This window comes from Eleutherodactylus coqui, chromosome 7, assembly GCF_035609145.1.
Source record: "Eleutherodactylus coqui strain aEleCoq1 chromosome 7, aEleCoq1.hap1, whole genome shotgun sequence".
In the NCBI taxonomy this organism is placed as follows: domain Eukaryota; kingdom Metazoa; phylum Chordata; class Amphibia; order Anura; family Eleutherodactylidae; genus Eleutherodactylus; species Eleutherodactylus coqui.
The window spans coordinates 86,822,737-86,845,737 of NC_089843.1; the positions used below are offsets into that span (position 1 = coordinate 86,822,737).

General features: G+C 41.2%; 1 protein-coding gene across 1 annotated transcript in view; it reads left to right on the top strand.

The window, feature by feature from the left end:
- The window catches only part of SORCS2 (sortilin related VPS10 domain containing receptor 2), an 816,984-nt gene that overhangs the window by 706,382 nt on the left and 87,601 nt on the right, over positions 1-23,001 (top strand). The window contains exon 9 of the mRNA XM_066573326.1: positions 16,108-16,287. Within this exon, the coding sequence (XP_066429423.1) occupies positions 16,108-16,287 (180 nt within the window). The remainder of the gene's footprint in view (positions 1-16,107; positions 16,288-23,001) is intronic.

The following is a 23,001-nucleotide window of genomic DNA, read 5'->3' on the forward strand; positions in this document are numbered from 1 at the left end:
CACAAGAACCAAGCTTGTAACAAAAACAGAATAAAACTTTAACATAAAAGCAATACCAGAACAAAGCTTGTAACATAAATACAGCACCAGAACCAAGCTCACAGCATAAATACAACATCTGAGTGACAGAGGCTCTGGCACCGCAGTGAGCACTGCATCCCCTGCTGCACAGCACTGTGTATTAATATACATGTGCCTTGTCACATTATAGCAGAGTCTTATTCAGTTGAATGGGACTGAGCTGCAGTACCAGGCATAGTCACTACTTGAAGTATAGCGCTATGGCTGCTGGACAATGCAGGGGATGCCGCACTCACGGAGCATCTCTGCTTCTTTAATCAGCTGATCGGTGCAGGTCCCAAGAGTCGGACCCCCCACTAAAATATAGCATTTATCTATATATATAAACCCTTCTACCTGAGTCTGTACAATTGAATCTGTGTGTCTTACATAGGTCATAGATCTGTCTGTAAGGCTTATATGGCTAATTCCCTCCAATGTCTCTATTTTGCTGCATACTTGATGTGTAATTAGGGCACTTTTTCCATAGCATGATACCAAGGTGCTCTATTTTACAGAGTACTAGGATAAGATTACTAGCAGTGCATAGAAATAGCAGGTCATTCATCACGGCAGGACTTATCTAGCCCTCGCAGTGGCATCAATTGTTCAATGTTGTATGGAAACAGTAATTTTGTAGTGCAGTCTGCTTCTAAGGAAAACTTCAATACCGAGAGTCTGAAATGAAGTGTTTTACCTCAACTGTCTTAAAGCTCTTCCTACTCCAGCTGTGTAAGATGCAAGTTGTTTAGATGGAGCAGAAATAATTCTGCAGAGGCAAAGTTCAATTTGCAACAACTGTAAATTTGTACTGCACATGATATACATTCCTATAGTACAAGGGAGCGCACATCACTTAAAATGCTGCATATAACTATGTCCCGGTAACAATTCACAGTGGTAGAGAACCGGCCTTACTACCACTGCAATTAAATAGAAGGAAAACCCATTTTCATATGCACTATTAAGTAATTCTGAGTTAATAGAGGGGGGCTCCTGTTAACCCTTTCCAGTCCAATTTGTATCCTGGTTTTCCTAGGGGGCTTACTCTTTTTCTGCTGTTATACAACGGTGCTATCTGCTGGCTAAAGCCAGTACTGCATGAGGTGACACGTTGGATAGGCTCTGACAGCAGAGAGGCTGGCAATATACAGTAAGAGAACCCTGATGGACGTCTTCTGACATCAGAGCTGTACAGCCTTAAATCATAATGTCCTCAGAGGTCAGACAGTGGATTGGAAATGGTTAAAGATTCCTATCTCTCGGCTAAGGGGACAGCCGTTATAAAGTGCTGCTCTCGCTCTGGAAGACCTAACTTAGGGCCCTTTTACATGGAACGATCATCGTTCAGCAATATCACAGGATCTGAGTGATGATAATCAGTGTAAATGCTGCCAGCGACTGAACGGCGAACAATAATCCGTTTACGCTGGCATAAAAATCAAAGGACAATCGCCCTGTGCCAGTCTGTTGGGGTTGATGGAGACAAGTTTTTGAAAATATGTAAATCTGTCCATCACCATTGTATTTGACTATGTTTAATTTTAATTATATTCTTGAAAAGCAAATAAAGAATAAAACAAAAAAAAGTCTAATACATTTGAATAATACAGTATGCATAAATACAAATTAATTTATCAAAGGCGCAAAAGCAAATATGGTATAGCTCACCATTCTCAAAGCAATATTACAGCGAGTTAGACAATTGTAGAATCTGGGTGCTAATCTGAGGCAACAAAAGTAATCCAGCACTCGGGAGACAAAGATCCAAAATCTTACTTGAACGATTTAAAATCCACCATGTTGGCTACATAAACCTCCTGTATAGCCATAGCCACACTGTAGCATGTGTCGGAGTTGACTCCCATTCTAAAAAGAAGCTTGGTATACATTTTATTGCTATATCCCTTCGCATAGGGAATTGTAGTAGAATTGTAGACATACTGGTCCAGTGTATGCCTAATAAAACACTCTTGACAGGTACATGGGGTTCTATGGACATATCAGAGGATATGACTGAATACTCCTGATGTACATTTCAAACACAGCCAAAAAGGAGATGTGAACAGAGACTTCGATGGTTAACAGATGCCATATAAATGTTATGGGTTTGAAAATATTTTATTGCCTCCTTAAACAGAATGTATAACGAAGGCCTCAGAAAATGACATGTTATTTAAATTAGCTTTCTGTTTATTTTTTTAATTTTTGCAGGGTTTTTTTGTCCTTTTTTGATTCGTCGCATAAAAAAAATCTGAAACTTTTTCTTTTGTGATCATGTGTTTCCTCCTTTTAAGTAAACAAGGAAAGAGCGCATTGTAGTCAATGAGAACATGAAAATGATGGCAGCACCAGGAGAAGAGTGTACTGATTATGTGGGAGGGAGTGACTTGTCCATTTCTGCTGGAATGTTGGTAAAGACACAGCTTCATGTGACAGGGGAAGAATCCTAAAACAGTCAGGCTAGAACATCTTGTTAGTCAGTAAGGTCACTGGCATGATTACAGCAACAGGACAGGAGTGTGCTGAATTGTGGGAGATAATGATCTGTCCACTCCTGTTGTTATGAAGACAGAACTTTGTGAGACAGGATATAGTTATGAAATGCATGTCTATAGAACATATTGTATTCAATCAGATAACTGGACTATTTAAAGCAGCAATCAAAGGGTGTGCTGATCGTGTTGGAGGTAGTGATCTGTTTAATTTTGTTTTTATGAAGACTTCATAGGACAAGGGCAGAGTCACAAAGTCGACTGGAATAAAATATCCTGTAGCTAATCAGATCACTGCTTTGATTATAGCAGTAGGACAGGAGTGTGATGATTTTGAAGGAGGCAGTGACCTGTCCACTTATTTTATTGTCTTATTGAAGCCAGGGCTTCTTGTGGCAGGCAAGAGTCATGGATCAGGAATGGTATTATTTCTCCTTAGGGAGAGCACATTTGCAACACCCCAGAGGAATACCCTGGACACTTGACTTATGTGAGGAGCTGGGAGGGATAAGTGTTGGCTTGTCACGGCAGCACTCACCAGCTCCTTTTCCCAGAGGGATGACACGTAGCCAAGGCCAAAGCAGGATTGCAGGACACCTTTGACACCCCTAGGATAGGAAATGCCAACAAACAGGATGAGGGGAGAAGTAGTTGTTGTCGCGGGTGACGTCACAATTCCCACACACCGATATATCACACGGCAGAGAATAAACACTGACACTGGTGTATAGTACCTTGGGTCCCCAGGAATGGTTAGGGCCCAGTATTAACTTTACTTGAATGAAGACTATGGTACAAGGCAATTTAGACTTTTCAAACTTTACAGTGCAGGTAAATTTATGCTTTGCAGAAATTAGACTTTAACACAGCTCTATTAGACTGAAAGACACACGTGTGTAAATGAAGTCACAGAATAGCAGTACCTCCACCTCGCTGTCATAGACTTCTGGACGTGTGGGTGTAATAATTATTTGGTGTACCTCTACATGGTGATCCTGAATCTGGACGGCCGTGTAGGAAAATGACGGCCTTGCACACCAACAACTTTGAACTCACAGCTGCTCTCTCTTAGGCTGGGGCTCACTCACTCACATCCAAGATGCAGTCGCTACAGGAAATCTCTCTTTCTCCTCCATCTTCACCACAAGGAAACTGAAGGTGCTTCAATGTGGCTCTGTGTTAGCACTCTCTCTTATGTTAAGCCAAGATGGCACTCTCAGTGAAGATGGATCTCTGAAGCTCCTTTCCCGCTCTCAAGCACTCCTATTTATACCTTCACTTATACCACATGAAACAAGAGACTGATACAGGCAGGCAAAGATTTTATTAGAGTTAGGCCTCCTTTCCACGAGCGTGACGGGCTCCGCCGCGTAATATTACGCAGTGAAGCCCGTCACGGCGCCCCCCAGAGCCCCTATACTTACCTGCGGGAGATAGCGTGAAGACGCTTCCCCGCCCACCGCCGTCGCGTCGTGTGACACGCCCACCGTGTCACGTGACGCGGCCGGCAGTGTCACGTGACGCGCCGGCCGCGTCAAATGACGCTGCGGCGGTAGGTGGGGAAGCGTTTTTTCACGCTATCTCCCGCTGGTTACAGCGGGAGATAGCGTGAACGGACGGCTTCCATTGACTGCAATGGAAGCCGTCAGCGCGTACAGCCCGTCCTCACCCGCAGCAAATAGAGCATGCTGCGGGTGAGGACGGGAGAAATCGCGGTGCGTAATTCCGCGGTGGAATTACGCATCGTGAGCATTGTGCTATTAGGTTCAATAGAACCTAATAGCAGGGGGCCACGCAGCAGATTTTTGCCGCGAATTTACGCGGCGTAAATCCGTTCGTGGGAACGAGGCCTTAACCTCTCAAGCACCGTAGCTGTGCAACACATACACTGGAAATAACAAGACAACCTTGCACAGTGCATCTACATGGGACAAACATGTATGACATTTATGGAGTGGGCAAGGATGATATTCTGGGACACTAGACATTGAATGTATGAGGATTATAAGGCCATTCATGCTCCTCTGGGAAATATGCAAATGGCAAGATGGAGCAATGCCTGTACAGCGCCACCTATTAAAAGGCAGCATTCATGCAGGTCAATGTCAGGTCCAGTAACAATGACTGGGAATGATTAGCCAAGGGCAAAATCCTTTTCGGAAGCAAAAGATAATCCTGCACCAACAGACTGTCCCAGTCATTGCTATAAGGCTTGTTAAAAGGCCTTACATTGACTTGCAAGAATGCTGCCTTCCATTAGGTGGCATTGTAGAGGCATTGTTCCATGTTCCCATAGGCGGAGTCATGGAATGGTCTCGGTAGGACTACTTATAGCAAATCACACCACTGGACTGATTGCAGCAATGTAAGAAGAGCATGCTGATTTTGAAACAAGACGAAACCTCTCCTTTAAAACGAAAGAGTTGTCAGACTAACTTCCTGCTTCCAGTATCAAGAAGTATAATAATACCAAAGACATCAGTTTGGTTATGACTAGAGATGAGCGAGCGTACTCGGAAAAGCACTACTCGCTCGAGTAATTTGCTTTATCCGAGTATCGCTGTGCTCGGGTCTGAAGATTCGGGTGCCACTGCGGCTGACAGGTGAGTCGCAGCGGGGAGCAGGGGAGAGCGGGCGGGAGAGAGGGAGAGAAAGATCTCCCCTCCGTTCCTCCCCGCTCTCCCCTGCAGCTCCCCGCTCCGTGCCAGCACCCGAATCTTCAGGGACGAGCACAGCGATACTCGGATAAAGCAAATTACTCGAGCGAGTAGTGCTTTTCCGAGTACGCTCGCTCATCCCTAGTTATGACCTCTACTCTATAAACAGCCTTGTATGTGCAAGCTACATATTTAATTTATCTTGGAAAGACCGGGCGCTTTTAATTTTTGTCCCATTTTTGCACCATGTGCAAGGTGGATCTACAGGCTGCATCTGTCTGTATGAAAACAGATGCTTGTTAGTATGCAAGAGGTTACCTAAATTAAGTACTTTGCTAAATTGACGTTGATATCAGTGTATATTTGATGGTTAAATGAAGTAAATGATGCCGCATTTCATTAGAAGAAGAACATTCCTTTAAATTATCATTTATATTTATGCCGCACTCGCCAAGCGCCTATTGACCATTATTCACTTCTGTGAATTTTGATTAAGTAGACGCCTGCAGAACAAGTGGGAGGCCGCTCTGAAGCGCACGCCATAATATATCACCAGTAAGTTATACTGCTTGCAGAGGCATCACTGGTTTATTAGACTATGTTAATTACTCCGTCCAGACACACTGAAAATACATCCATAGTAATAGACCCTACAGTTTAAATGTATTAACAGCTCGCCAAATATATGACTGCCCTGATTCCTATAACGCTGCCTTCCCTCTTCGGAGGCACATATTTTGTCTGAACTAATTCTGATGATAAATATAGAGTAAGAAGAATGTAACGGCATAGAAATGAATGGTCGCTGCAAAAGCTAGACATGATTTAGAGGTCATTAGCGAAGGGAGTTGTGTCCTTTCATAGCAGTGATATAAATAAGGATTATTATCTGTGTTTGCCATGGATATGAATTAGATATGGAAATTGATTTTATTTCATATATTTTTCTATTTAAATGAGTTGCTCATGATTAAGTAAAAAAGTTTTTTTTGCTCTGAAAACAGCAGCAGGCTTATCCATCGGCTATGTGTGGTATTGGTGCTCAGCCCTATTCACTTAGGCCACCTGCAGACGGGCGGAAATTCCGCCCCTGGAAGCTGCCATAGGATTGCGTTAACAAATGCAATCCTATGCAGACGGCTGCGATTTTGCCATGCGGAATCTCGCGCGGCAAACAAATTGCGGCATGCTCTATTTCTGTGCGAGCCCGGCACAGAAACGTCACACACCGGCCGCCAGCTCCGCTCTGCGCATTCGCCGGGCCGTGGGAGCAGGTGAGTGTCACGCTTCTCTCTGCAGACGCTCGGGTCGGGTCCTGCTGCGAGAATTCTCGCAGCTGGATCCGACCCGGCTGTCTGCAGGCGGCCTTACATGGGACTGAGCAGACTGCCACACAAGTCTATGGACAGGAATGGGGCTGAATCTGTAATCAGCTTCCCATTCCCCTCTTCATAAATGTAAAAAAGTCCCCAGGTTCTCAGACTACGTTATGCACAGTGTGCTTCAGTACTCTGAAAAAGGTTTGGTATTGTGTTGGCCAGTAGAGCAAAATGTGATTGTTCCCAGCAAGAGAAACCAAGTAATCTTGTAGATATGATACCTTTTAATGGCTAACAAAAATACATGGTGTTATAGCGAGATTTTCAACCTACAAAGGGTTCTTCCTCAGGATTAAAGTGAATAGATCTGAAGATATATACACACACATATAAAAAGGCACAGACATTAATCTGTACCTAAAACAACACTAGAACATGATGAGCAGAGAAGTAAATACCCCATTGGTCCACTGATAAGGGATGTGAAAGTTTTATGGTCTCTAAATTGGTGTTAGGGGGTCACCAGGCCTGTGTGTTTTCTCTGCTCCAGATTTCTCATATTGCAAGAAGCCACTTCCGAGGTTCATTCCGGGTTTTAGTATATCAAAGAAGGTTATAAACTTGTACTCCCAAATTCTTCTGTGACGTAGAGATTTGAAGTCGCCTTTTAATATAGTAACTTCCATATGTTCTATGTTGTGTCCGTGACTAGAAAAATACTACATGTTCCCATATGCTAACCACACTTGCAAGCGCAATATGGGGCCCTAAGTCCAGCCCCATATCATGCTCCCCATCATATGAATTCCCCGGGGACGCGAGGAGTTTTCATGTCAAAACAGCCTCACATCACTTTGGGGAAGAAGCAACCCTCTGCCGCGGCTCCGATTGTTTTCAGCAGGAGATCTTGCGATGCTGCCACCGACCCCATTGAAAACAATGGGCGCTGTGATGTGAGGGCACGCAGCAAGGTGTAAAATGCTGCCATTTGTTTCCTACGTAGCATTGCAATGCCATGCAGGAAGACATCACTCATGGATATGACCCCATTCCAAAGAATGGGGTTCATATTTGTGCAAGATTTGTGCGTCTCACAATGCACAATTCTCACACATTTTCCTCGCCCGTGTGGCGGCAGCCTTAAGGTGCTCACACAAATGTCAGGGGAAAGAAGGGTCGGGTATGTTAGATTTCAACACGCCTAATTCTCTGTTTCCCATGCATGTCTGGCAGCGGCATGTTCCCCTGTCCCCAATGATTACACGCCTGTCTGCACCTAGCATGCACGTGTTTGGCGTGTGGATGGTAGAATAGCTGTTAGATGCCAGCTATTGAAGATGTATGGGCACCTTGATATAACTCATTGAGTCCTCCTCTTATGTCCACTACTTTCTTCCGGGAAAGTCGGGTGACAACCAATTATGCTGCAATTCCATTCCACCCAGAAGTTGTCCCTCCTAATCCAAAATAGACGTATATAGAATTCAAGAACCTAGAAGGATGGGTTATAACTTCTATGGGCACTGTGACAACAGCCATATTAGACACAAATTCCTAGCAAACAGTATTATTTCAGCTGTACAGGGCCATCAATAAGTTTACAGTTGCAGTAGCGCTGACGCGGCTGAAAGCAGCGGGCGGACTGTGGTCTATTTTTAAAAAATTATGGAATTTTATTTGAATTCAGCAACTTTGAGATTACATTGTCATAGACTGAAGATCTTAAGTACATTTTAGTGCTATCAAAAGCAGCACACATTGACGTTCATCTTAAAGCCATCATTAAAATTCCAAAGCTGCTTACAATGTGCTTGTTCTGCCTTCACAGCTCAGAATTAGAGAAGTGAATGTTTTCTTCAGTAAGGAAATCGTTTAATCCAAAGTTTGTCACTTTGAACTGAACTTCTTTCTATAATGGAGGTCCTGCTCCTTTATCTTATTAACGATTTTTACACTAACCTTGTAACTGCATGGAAACCACATCCGTTGGGGACATTAATTAAAATAACTTAGTCATAATTAGAGGCATTGGATCCTAAACAACTGTTCCCCACATAGTCAGAAATAATAAAACATTGTCAATTCAGTCACCCAGTAAGACAAATAAAATAATCTTGAAGATAGGATACCTTTTAATGGCTAACAAAAAGGAATGATGTTAACAGCAAGCTTTCAAGACCTGTCACGGCGCTTCAGGCATTGACTAATTTTGGGTATAGGCGCAGGTCCTGGGTTAAACATATCCCTATCTGTAATGTTACTGGTAGGCTGACTGGGTTGTCAACCTCCTCAGTCTATCTGGTACTCTGAAGGGACTCTAAAAACTGACTTTGGAGTTCTGGGAGCGTCAGTAATACTCTTAGTGCTCTGGTCAATATTTTGCACTGTGTTCACTGCTCATTGTCAGGTGTGCTTGTTTCTCATTGACTTAGACTTTGCTTCTTTCCAGTGGGGTTGCCCTTTTCAGGGTGGGTGTTCCATTTAGTTGCAGGTCCAGTTGGGGAGTTCCAGGAGTACCATCATCAGTGTTTGTTTGCGGTGTCTGGTTTAACCCATTAAGGACCAGGCACAGAAAATTTATGGTGCCTGGTCCTGGGCTTAACACCCCGCCGATAGTAAAATTACGGCGGTGCTTTAAGCCTATTGTCTCTGCAATCAATTAGAGGCAGCACGGGTTATCAGCTGTTAGTGACAGTTCATAACCCAGAGGAGAAGGCAGGAGGGTGTTTTAACCCTTTTTGCCTTTTCCTTTGCTGAGTACACAGTGCTTAATGAGCACTGTGTACTGGAAAGTGAAAGGGTTTCTTCCACTGTGGGAGCTGGGGGGTCATGTGACCGCCGGAGTTCCCTGCTACAGCAGAGCTGGAGGGTCATATAGACCCTAATGTCACTACAGGGGTTGTTTTCCCCTGTAACTGGGGCTCCTATGGATGCCCAATCTACAGTAAGAAAGTGACAAATAAAAATAAAACAAAAAACATATGAATGTCCCCCAGAGGTCTTACATGATGTCATGGGAGACATAGATAGTGAAAAACATGATTACATACATCAGTAAAACAAAATTACAGAATAAAACAATCTATATATATATAACGCTGAAATCCCTCACTGACTGACTCACTGACTGACTCACTGACTGACTCGCCAAAAGTTCTCCAACTTCCCGATGTCGTAGAAACATGAAATTTGGCGCAAGCATAGATTATCTCCAAAATAGGAAAAGAAATTGGGTCCCAACTCGATTATTCAATTCTAGCGCAAAAGAATTGGCGTCGAAATTTAACGTACATAATCTAAATCACTCACTTCCCAATGTCATAGAAACGGGAAATTTGGCACGAGCATTGATTATGTCATAAATAGGAAAAGTTAATAGGTCCCAACTTGATTATTCAATTCTATGCGCAAAAGAATTGGCGTCAAAATTTTACGTACAGAATCTAAATCTCTCACTTCCCAATGTCATAGAAACGTGAAATTTGGCAGGAGCATTGATTATGTCATAAATAGGAAAAGCTAATGGGTCCCAACTCGATTATTCAATTCTATGCGCAAAAGAATTAGTGTCCAAATTTTACGTGCGGAATGTAATTTTCTCACTTTCCGGTGTCATAGAAATGGGAAATTTGGCACGAGCATTGGTTATGTCATAAGTAGGAAAAGCTAATGGGTCCCAACTCAATTATTCAATTCTATGCGCAAAAGAATTAGCGTCCAAATTTTACGTACGGAATCTAATTTTCTCACTTTCTGGTGTCATAGAAACATGAAATGTGGCACGAGCATTGATTATGTCATAAATAGGAAAAGTTAATAGGTCCGAACTCCATTATTCAATTCTATGCGCAAAAGAATTAGCGTCCAAATTTTACGTGCGGAATCTAATTTTCTCACTTTCTGGTGTCATAGAAACATGAAATGTGGCACGAGCATTGATTATGTCATAAATAGGAAAAGTTAATAGGTCCGAACTCCATTATTCAATTCTAAGCGCAAAAGAATTGGCGTCGAAATTTTACGTGCGGAATGTAATTTCTTGACTTTCCCGTGTCATAGAAACAGGAAATTTGGCACAAGCATTGATTATGTCATAAATAGTAAAAGCTAATGGGTCCCAACTCCATTATTCAATTTTATGCGCAAAAGAATTAGCGTCCAAATTTTATGTGCGGAATGTAATTTTCTCACTTGCCGGTGTCATAGAAACGGGAAATTTGGCATGAGCATTGATTATGTCATAAATAGGAAAAGCGAATGGGTCCCAACTCGATTATTCAATTCTAGCGCAAAAGAATTGGCGTCGAAATTTTACGTGCGGAATGTAATTTTCTCACTTTCCGGTGTCATAGAAACGGGAAATTTGGCACGAGCATTGATTATGTCATAAATAGGAAAAGTTAATAGGTCCCAATTCCATTATTCAATTCTAGCGCAAAAGAATTGGCGTCAAAATTTTACGTGCGGAATGTAATTTTTTCACTTTCCGGTGTCATAGAAACGTGAAATTTGGCACGAGCATTGATTATGTCATAAATAGTAAAAGCGAATGGGTCCCAACTCGATTATTCAATTCTAGCGCAAAAGAATTGGCGTCGAAATTTTACGTGCGGAATGTAATTTTCTCACTTTCCGGTGTCATAGAAATGGGAAATTTGGCACGAGCATTGGTTATGTCATAAGTAGGAAAAGCTAATGGGTCCCAACTCAATTATTCAATTCTATGTGCAAAAGAATTAGCGTCCAAATTTTACGTATGGAATCTAATTTTCTCACTTTCTGGTGTCATAGAAACATGAGATTTGGCACGAGCATTGATTATGTCATAAATAGGAAAAGTTAATAGGTCCCAACTCCATTATTCAATTCTAGCGCAAAAGAATTGGCGTCGAAATTTTACGTGCGGAATGTAATTTCTTTACTTTCCAGTGTCATAGAAACAGGAAATTTGGCACAAGCATTGATTATGTCATAAATAGTAAAAGCTAATGGGTCCCAACTCCATTATTCAATTTTATGCGTAAAAGAATTAGCGTCCAAATTTTACGTACGGAATCTAATTTTCTCACATTCCGGTATCATAGAAATGGGAAATTTGGCACGAGCATTGATTATGTCATAAATAGGAAAAGCTAATGGGTCCCAACTCGATTATTCAATTCTATGTGCAAAAGAATTAGCGTCCAAATTTTACGTGTGGAATCTAATTTTCTCACTTTCCGGTGTCATAGAAACGGGAAATTTGGCACGAGCATTGATTATGTCATAAATAGGAAAAGCTAATGGGTCCCAACTCGATTATTCAATTCTATGCGCAAAAGAATTAGCGTCCAAATTTTACGTGCGGAATGTAATTTTTTCACTTTCCGGTGTCATAGAAACGGGAAATTTGGCACGAGCATTGATTATGTCATAAATAGGAAAAGCTAATGGGTCCCAACTCCATTATTGAATTCTATGCGCAAAAGAATTAGCGTCCAAATTTTACGTACATAATCCAAATCTCTCACTTCCAAATGTCATAGAAACATGAAATTTGGCACAAGCATTGATTGTGTCACAAATATGAAAAGTTAATAGGTCCCAACTCGATTATTCAATTCTAAGCGCAAAAGAATTAGTGTCCAAATTTTATGTATGTAATCTAATTCTCTCACTTCCTGATGTCATTTTATATAAAGGAAACGTCGCATGGTTGCCTCCCCGTGGTGTTTCCTGGGTAACGCAGAGAACTATGCAAAATGGTGAACATATGTTTTTCCTCAGTATCTCTAAAGTAACCACGACTTCATAAGATTTTCCGTGTGAACACCAGATAAACACCAGTACCAAATTAACTCGGGCGAAGCCGGGTATATCAGCTAGTACATACATAAGAAAGAAAATAACACGAAGCCAATGCCAACAAAAACCGTCGCTATAAGCGCCCTGTAATCCCAAACCATACGTATTATATATTAAAACGTCCGAAACAAATAGAGGAACCCGTCCCTGTACTCTACTTTAGCATAAATACACTAATTTTTAAAGAAAACTATAAATGTTAAAAAAATCATTTTTTTAGCTTTTTACCCTTAATAAAACTAAAAAACAGTAAAAAGTTTGTGAAAAAGATATTTTAAAAAAATTGCCCTATATATCACGCAAAAAAAGCGCAGCAAAAATAATTTTGGTAGCTAAAGGAAACAAAATAGGGCAGTAAAACCGTCACATGGGTAAAATCCCTAAAAAGTGTCTAGTCCTTAAGGTGCAAAACAGCCTGGTCCTTAAGAGGTTAAAGCTTCACATGTACTCAATAAAAACAATAGTAGCGTTTGACAGAGTTTAGCGCTGCGCTGAAAACGCAGCATTAAATGCTGGACAAAACGTATGCATGAGAACGGCCAAAGGCTTGGAGTTTAGAAGTACTCGATGAAGACGTGACAATGAAGATCTGTTCACACAACAGCAAGTCTGCCAAATCTTTCATTTGGGAAGTCTTTCACCTTAGTGTGCAAGTCTGTTTTTGACAAGAAATAGAAGTTCCTCCTGTTTTTTTTTAAGGTCTTATAAGTGCAGCCTAAGCTACTTAACAGCAGATGGTGGGGGAGAGAGGTTCCCAGCTTTTCCGTAAGTTCCAGTAAAGTTTTCCCACGGACGATTGGCTTGCTTTTTGTCAAATATCTACAACTCCACATCAGCATTTTTGCATTTTATTTTTGCTCCAGGCTTCCTCATCTATATCTTTAAGGTTCTGTTTGCCAATAACATATTCTTCATTAGCTGAATCCACATCTGGTCTTCACAACATTCCCTCAGAATAGAAAGCACACACGACGCTGCTGGAAAACCATGTATGTAACGCGGCCAACTCAGGAACAAAGTATGTCAAACATTGAACGAAGTGATCTCAGTTCCTCACTAGGAAGCCATGAATCATTTCTAAAGCTGCATAGATCTGTTGTGATTGGTTATTGGCCTGTCTAATAATGCTGCCGTGGGTTTTATTAGTTAATAATGGTAAAAAATTGGCTGCTTAAGTATTCATATTTCATGAAAATTGCTATTCAAGCTGACCTAATTGCTTTCTAGAGGACACTGAATTAGGAAACCTTTTAACCACAGCAGCTACGCACGTTAAGTTTTAATATTGCGCCGAGCAATTGAATATATATGTCCGATTAATCAAGTGAAATCTAACCAGGGTTGTACATATATTTTACACATACTGCTGTATATCTTCTCATTAATTAGATAATAAATGCTTCATTCCCTTCCATGATTGATATTTCATTATCGGTTAGTATCCTGTATGTTCCCTATTAGTCAAGACTCCGAAAAGTCTAGAATTTGAAGCAATGTCCTCTTTGAACAACCCATTTTTGATTGAAGGGTCCTCTGACAATTTACTATTCCTAGGGTGTCCTGCAGCTGGTACCCCTAGCAATCAGCTGGGATCTGTGTAGGAACCTGGCATCAAGTCATAAATTTCCCTGCAATGCCCCTACAGGGAAAATTTAGCATTACACAATTCATGCTGAAATATTTTTGATGTCCATGTAATTTATGGAATTGCCAAGTCCTCCAGAGTGAAAGACACTCTTTGTAGCCACTTTGGTTAATATGTAAGAAGTCGAAATGGGACGCAGAACCACTACTGACTCAGAAATCCGTAATTTGGGCTATAAAAAAGGATTTTTTAAATCAGACAACCCCTTTAACCCCTTGAGTGGCGGGTTTCCTACGACCCTGTCGTGTCCACCAGGGCAGGTTTTTTAAATGGTCTAATCATTGAATTTCAACTAATTTTGCAGTTGCATTCCAAGAGCCATAACTTTTTCATTTTTCCATTGACCAGGCCATATGAGGGCTTGTTTTTGTGGGACAAGTTGTACTTTTTGATGGCATAATTTTGGGGTATATATAATGTATTGCATAACTTTTGTAAAAACATTTGTAGAGAGATTGGGGGGAAAAAAAAAAGAAATTCTGCCATTTGTTTTTTGGATTTCATTTTTACGGCATTCAACATGCAGAATAAATAATGTGATAACATTATTCTCTGAGTCACACCATTCCAGCGATACCAAGTTTATACAGTTTTTATGTTTCGGGGAGGAAAAAAAGAAATGGGGAAAAAAGAAAAAAAGGGGCCATGTCATTAAGGGGTTAAATAATGTACCAACTTCCTTCTCTGGGTCATTATGACGCACACGGATACCAAATGTGTGATATTATTTTACATTTTTTACAAAGTAAAGGGAGACAAGTGTTTTTATTTTTATTTTTTTTATACTTTTTTTACTTTTTTTTTTTTTTTACTTTTTTTTTTTTTTTTCCCTTTAGAGGACTTCCACAGGGACCCATCAGGACCCCCTGATCACTTTCCAGGGGTCCGATGGTGACAGCCCTTTACATGCTGCAGTGACAGCCCTTTACATGCTGCAGTCACATAGACTGCAGCATGTAAAGGGTTAACACAGCAGAGATCAGAGGTTTTCTCTGATCTCTGCTGTAAGAGCTGGTGCCTAGATGTCCTCTCACAGCCAAGCACCAGCTCTCCCTGCCACAGAGATCATCGACTTGCTTCTGACAAGCCGATGGTCTCTATGGCAACCTATAAACAAAGCAGGAGACTTAGAAGCAGGAGATTGCCGGCATATCAGCAATATCTTCTTGCTTCTCAATGTCCTGCTTTGTTTTCTGTGGGACTGTGCAGGCAAAGCACACTGTCACAGCTTGTGCCATTGTGCTCTGCAACTCCCATAGTGATACATAGCCCGGAAATCTTCCGGGCTATATCACTATCGGCAGTGGAGCTCGTCCCGGAAAATTTCCGGGCGTGCCACTCAAGGGGTTAAAAGAATACTGGTTGGTGTGTTAATACGGTGTTTATGGACTACGTCAGACATATACATTTGTCACTTCATAGAACTTTCTTCCATTGTTCAACTGTCCAATGACAATGCTCCTTAGACTATTGTAGATGGGCCAATACATCTTCTTTAGGAGAACTCACCAGACATTTGCAGGATAATTTAAGGGAAATACTAGCTGAAGTGTATCCGATGTTAGTAGAAAGCATATCACAGACATTATCTGATGTGATTTGGACCAAAGGAGCCCCACTAAAGGCCCATTTAGACAAAACGATTATCGCTCAAAATTCTTGTTTAGGTGTCCAATTACCTTTGATAGGATAGTGCATTTGCAAAAAAAACAACTAGTATGAAAACTATACTTTTCTCATTAGGAGACCTACACAAGCCTATATATTGTCTCGTGGTCAACATTTGGAACTTTTGATGAGCCGTTAAGCAACTATAGATAAATCTGGTTATCCATGACACTAGAGATAAACCTAAGGCATATCCAATTGTATTTCAATTCAGCTCAACTGCATCTTAAATGGTGGTCACTCAGATGAAGACAACTTGAAGTAACTTTTCTGTGGGCTTAACAAGAGGAATAAACATCACTTCTGTAAAGATCATATTAATATAATGGAAAACAGTAACAGCATAAACAAAAGGAAGTGTCAATTTTAGTAAATTGATGAAAAATTTAAATGTTTGCTTTTTTTTGTTTGTTTTCTAGGATTTACAGATCATAAGCACAGATGAAAATCAAGTGTTCATTGCTGTTCAAGAATGGTATCAAACAGACACTTACAACCTGTATCAGTCGGATCCACGAGGAGTGTATTACTCCATTGTTCTGGAGAACGTGAGGAGCACTAAGCAGCCGGAAGAGAACGTCTTAATAGATATTCTAGAGGTAGGAAGAAATCACAGCAGGACACACTATAAAAGTAGAATTACATGTTATTCCATCCTGCTAGATTCTAACATTCATGTGCAATGGTTACATGTATTGATGAGCGAGTATCCGAGTATCCTCCCGCACATCTCTAAAGATTCGGCTGCCGGCGCGGGTGACAGGTGAGTTGCGGTGGTGAGTGGGGGGGGGAAAGAGGGAGAGAGAAATCTCCCCCGCTGCTCCCCGCCCCCCGCTAGCACCCGAATCTTTAGAGCCAAGCGGGCAGATACTTGGCTAAGGCTCTACTCACTCGAGTAGTTAGCCTTAGCGAGTATACTTGCTCATCTCTAGTTACATGTAATGCTCTGCGAACCTTTGAAAAGTTTGGTTCAGCCAATTTGCCAAACTTTTGTAAAAGTTCGGTTCGGTCCAAATTAGGTCAAACTGAAATGGAAGTTTTCCAAAGTCCCTAAAACTGGTGTATAACACAGTCTAAGAGCCATAAAAGCCTTGTATAACACTCTGAGAGTGTTTAGGAATAGTGTTTAGCAAACCGAACCAGTAGAACTTTGTTAAAAGCTCGGTTTGGGTTTTTTGCCAATCCAAACTTTATCAAAGTTTGACCCGAAACAGGATTCTACTAGTTCAGTTCACTCAGCACAAGTTATATGGCACAAGGGACAATTTGATGAAATGGGTGATCTAGAGAGCAATATGGAGGCAGATCATGTGGCTGCTATAAGGTCTGTTCCTGGTTGGTTCTATTCCTATTACTACTAGCTGGTGAGAACCTAGGGCCAATTTGGTTTATGCAGTGGGACTTCCTCTTTTCTGTATACACTGCTGATTGTTAATCAATTGAGGGTAATACACTATTCAGGGCACCCTTTGCAAAGAGTGTCTCATTTTCTGGAGGTCCCTTTGATTTCAGTGGCGTATAAGAAACCACTGATAATATCACCTGATCATGAATTGGTCCCAGAAACATATCCATTCTGGATCCTTTTATCAAAAAGAGATTATCCACACTGGACATCATCTTTAAGAATAAACTAGTCAGAAAATTCTAACAATTCACTTTAGTCTTTTATCTATATTTTACAAAAGAAGGAGTTGTAGAAAAGTTAGCAGAGATTAGTTTGTCCTTTTAGCACTGATCATGGTGATCATGCACCACCATGCACTTCTGTTGGAACCAACATTGGAAAGTCACATTGCTGTCCTGTAGATCCTCAGCCTTCTGAATTACTCCTGCAGATAAAGTTTTCTGTTGAGCAAAGATCATGAAACAACTTTACTGAACAGACCAAAAAGTCGATCCTAGGAGTCGCATTAACCCTTTCCAATCCACTGTCTGACGTCTAAAGACATTATGATTTAAGGCTGTACAGCTCCGATGTTGGAAGATGTCCGTCGGGGTTCTCTTACTGTATATTGCCAGCCTCTCTGCTGTCGGAGTCTATCCAACGTTTCACCTCATGCAGTACTGGCTTTAGCCAGCATATAGCACCGTTTTATAACAGCAGAAAAAGAGTAAGGCCCCTAGGAAAACCAGGATACAAATTGGATTTGAAAGGGTTAAATGGCTTTTTGCTCTTTGTTATTTTGTACATTATTGCAGCAGTCAAAATCTATAATGAAGTTGTGAATTGCACTTTTTGTGGCAAGAACGGTCACAGTCGGCTGCCTTTCCTGGAAATCTTAGCTTTGTTTTATCAAACCCCAAACTATTTAATATGACATAATAGTTGAGTAACAGCAAAAAAAAATGTCTAGATGTACAAAGAGCAGATTTGGTGGCCAGTTGACCATGTTGGCAAACTTCAGAAGCTAAGGAAGCTACATTATGGTCAATGTCATGCTCATTAACCCTTTCTAATCCAATGTCGGGCCTGCCCCGACATCATAATTTCCCTCCACAGCTCTGATGTCGGGACTGGTCCGACACTGCAGTGCAGCAGTGCATCTGCACCCGATCATCAGACACATCGGGTGCAGATACACTTCTGCACTGATCCTCATCGAGGACCCTCGAGGAGAAGGCAGACAGAGTTTTTAACCCTTTCTGCCTTCTCCTTTACACATTACATAACACTCAATTAGCGCTATGTAATGCACAGAGATTCCGGCCACCGGTCATGTGACCGCCGGTGTTACCTGACCCCCAGCGGTCACATGAACGCCGAGCTGGGAACCTGCACCGTGGGAGACCTGTTTACCTGTCCGGCGTCTTCCGCATTCTCCCTTCTGCCTCCCGGCCCGGCGATCGTGTGACCACTTAGTGCCACCTGACCCCAGCGGTCACATGATCGATGAGCTGGGAGGCAGAACGGAGAATGCGGAAGACGCCGGACAGGTAAACAGGTCCCCCCACGGTGCAGTGAGCACCTGCACCCTCCGGAACTCTGTCAGTTCAGGAGGGTGCATGGAAAATGTATTTTTTCTCATCCATTCTCCCAAGCTCCAATTTATTTGGAGCTGGGGAGAATGGATGAGAAAAATTAAATGGATTGGAAAGGGTTAAGTTACATAAAGTTATATACAGTAGTATCACTTGCGTATTCTACTCTAATGCTTTAGTGTATGATAAATCTGTCCGCAAGAGCGTCAGAATTTGAATATACTTGTAGCTCGGTCCAAACCACTTTGCAAGTACAGTATTTCTAGGGAAATAATGAAGATCCAGGACTTTTTAGACAAACCTCAAGGTTCTCCATTTGACTTCAAATGCCAAGAGCAGAAAGGATTTACCCATCTCAGTAGTCTAGCTTTAGGTCTATAGGATATTTTAGAAGATCTGAAATACCCCTTTCGTCAAAATTCTGTTATTTTATTATTGCATATGCAAATAGTGCCAGCCCACTCGGCAGTTCAATACATTAGCATGAAAATGTATGGTCCTGTAGTGTCCAGTTATTTCAAGAATGTCTTGTAATTTTACTTAATTTAGCAAAATTTGTTTTTGTGAACTTTGTTTCACATGGTAGAATAATGTACAGTAAACGGGTCTTTGTCTATAGAAAAGGATTAAACAGCTGTTTGGCAATTTGTATAAATTCACTCAGCTTGGATTACTGCTTTGCCAAACAACTATATAAAATAACTCTGCAGTAAAAAAAAGGATTATAATGTGCATCTGTGCATGGACGTCCTCCTACAATGAAGAGCGGATTGATCTTCCAGCATGTGATCCTACTTTATGAAAGTACTTGTAGTAAAATTAATGACCCAGGTTGCAAAGAAAAACAGCAAATTGCAAAGAGCCACCACCGAGGCATAAAAAAAACCCACTCCAAACTTGTTTACATCAGTCACCGGCTCATTGTAGGCATGCTGAATGACAACTAGAACATAGCTACACCACATTCCAAGAAAAATATAGACACCCACCTCTGACCCAACTCTGACCTTATATGTTCATCAAAAAGATCAAAATGTTCCTAATTTATACCAAGATTGCTTCTGTCATTAAACACAAGGCTGCAAAACATTCTTGCCCACAAAAATCTCATTCCAAAAATAACCACTAAGGGCCCTTGTACACGGGACAATTGTCGGGAGCTTCTGCACCTGACGGTTGTCCCAGCGATAGTCTCTCCTGATCTTTCACACTCGAGCGATGATCGCTCAGAGAATCTAGGTGGACCGGGCTGGAGATCGCTCTGGCCACCTGCCTCCAGTCACAGTAAACCTGCTTACATGGACCGATCATCACTCAGTTTTTACGCCTGCTTAAACTGAAAAGCAAACAAGCAAATGAATTATTGTTCCGTCGCTGGCAACATTTACACTGAATTATTATCATTTAGATTCCCGCGATCCAGCGAGAATCTGAATAATTATTGTTTTGTGTAAAAGGGCCCAAAGGCTCATGCACACAGTCAAATTGTGGCTTTGTACAATCTCCAATCTGGACAGAACCATAATATGGAACCCACAAAGGTCTATGGGGCCCCATTGTATCTCATATGGAAGTTGATGCTATATAGGTTCTTGACACATGCTTTTGTAGTCTTTTCTAGCTTCCTGCATCTCTATAACACGTCTTTCGAGGTCTCATGAAAGCTGCCTGCTTTGAGGCGGGGTTCACAATAACTGATCTTTCTTGAGTAAAACAGAAAAACAGTAACCAGACTTTGTGTTTCTTTACTTAATGAGTAAAGCACCCGTGAAACCCAAACTTTCAACCTCTACTTCTCATGGGGACGAATAAGCGTATTTGCAATCACTCGTCCCCATAGGCTGGCTGTATATCTCCCCTTCCATAGCTGATCAGTAAATGTTTTTATGCTTGCTAAAATTGAACAATCAGTCGATGAACGAGAGTTGGTGATAATTAGCTATTGCAAGTGCTTGCATTTTCTTGGTAATTACAAGGCTGCATCTGCAAACACAATTAGCACAATTGCATGAGTGTTTGCTAGAAAAACTTGCAGGGTAATTTGGACTGAGCTGCAACTCGGTAACTTTCGGGAAAACGCAAGCATTAACGGTAGCCGCTAGCGCTTGTGTAATAGCACCATTAATTGAAACACCTTCTGCCAATTAGTTCTTAGAAAAGTCATTAAACAGAGGTTCACTTACATTTTCCTCCTGCACTTTGAATGTTTATTCAGTGTGGTCAACTGTGCGTTATTAGATTAGTTAGATTGAGTTTTTTCTATAATCGTGACTTAGATAACAATCAGACCACATTTTATTATAGTCTGTCTCACAAGAGAATGCAGCCGGTAGTGGCAGCATTGAGTGTATCACTCTGCCGTTTGTGGTTGGTGATTGGCCTCCTGTCCTCTCCTCTGTGATTGGCCTCCTGTCCTCTCCTCTGTGATTGGCCTCCTGTCCTCTCCTCTGCTTTGGTCATGTGATTAGCACCAGTAATCTTTGGCCAATCCACAACCGGCAGGTAGATATTTCTAAATTTTCTGGTTTATTTTAAGATGTATTTCGGGGAATTAGAAAACCACATTACAGTAATGTATGTAAAAAAAACTGGTTTTGTTTCCACAACTTGTTTTATTTCCTTTATTATTGTTTCCTATTACTTGCTAACTATTATTTGTCCCCAGCGACCTCCGCTGCCCCGCCTCCCCACTTCAATAATGCTCTGTGTTCGACATATCCAACAGAGATCTTTCTATGTAGCTTTTAATGCGCTGTACTTTGCCGATGGTATTTGTGCTTCCAGAGATAATACACTTCCGCGAAGTAAAATCTAATTCAGAGCAGATCCCCGTCCCGGCACTCTATTATACAGCACTGGATGTCTTGCATGTAGAGAATTTTTGGCCGAATTGTCAGTGCCCACAATTTTACAGAGCACAGATGTTCACAATATACATCAGGGCTAATTGCTTAATATGATGATGATAATTGACTGCTAATTTCAGGCTGTCATAGGAGGAAGTGTTATGAACCAGGGCTTTTTAGAGAACACTATGGATTATGTATAAGGCTCAAATGTTACACTTAGTGCCTGCAAACTAAAGCCAAAGGAGAAAATCCTGGATTGTAATAGTTCTAAAGGGAGAGGAGAAGCTCAACCAAAGCAAACATTATATCAATGATGTTCTCATTCTGCTCCATTACTAGATCCTAGGGTCCAGTTTAAAGGGAATACATCAGCTGTATTATTTCTTCACTAATTAAAACCAGATAGTGAAACCATTTCCACTTTTATTATCAGTTTTTCATTTTCCGATTATAGATTTTTATTCTATTTTTTTGTATATGACTAAGGGGGGCGGCCATCCTGCTTGAGCTGCATTTGAAAAACAGCATTTTGAGATGCTTTACAGTAGAACTTTTGGGCCATTCACACAGTGGACAGGAGGGGAACCATTAACTTCTATGGGAGAGTGTTCTAGGCATGCTCTGCTCACGTGCAGAGGTCCTTTTCAAAAAGGGGGAGGAGGTGAGCTTTGACTATTTTCTATTGTGAATACTTGAGCCTGTGTTATATATATATATGTGCAGTAAAACCTCTACTAGCATTGACATTTACTAAGGTCAATTTCGAGTAAGGTCGTTTTTTTTAGCCAAAATTGTTCAATAGCCAATATGTTCAATAACATGTTAAATGCTCATTTATTCTTTACAGTAGTCTTTTATATTTATTTATTATTGTTATGTTTTTTTAGTATTATAATTTTTTTATTTTTCCGTCGACATAGTTGTGCGAGGGCTAGTTTTTTGCGGGATAGCTTGTAGTTTAAGTTAATACCCATTCGGCATACATACAGCTTTTTGATCGCTTTTTATTGCATTTCAAACATGTATTTTTCCTTTTATGACTTCGATTTTTTTATTATAGATATGGCAAAAAGGGGCTAATTTTAAACTTTTATTACTTTTTTTTTTTTACAATTGATAAAACTTTATTGATCTTATTTTCACTTTTTTTTTTTAAGCCCCCCCGGCGGACTACAACATGTGATGCTTTGATCGCTCCTGTAGTATTACCTAATGCTATAGCATTACGTCATACTGCGATTTGACAGGCAGTCTATCAAGCCACCCCACGGGGATGGCTTGATAGGTAGTCTCCTAAGGCAGCCCTGGGGCCTTTCAGAAGGGGCATTTAAAGGGTTAATAGCTGTGCTTGGCAGTGGGGCCGATTGCATCTATTGCCCGCTAGTGTCAGCTGTAATAAATAGCTGACGCCCGCGCTGTATGAGGAGAGGTCGCCCCGCGACCTCTCTTCATAACACCCCAACGCTCCAGGGCGTAAATGTA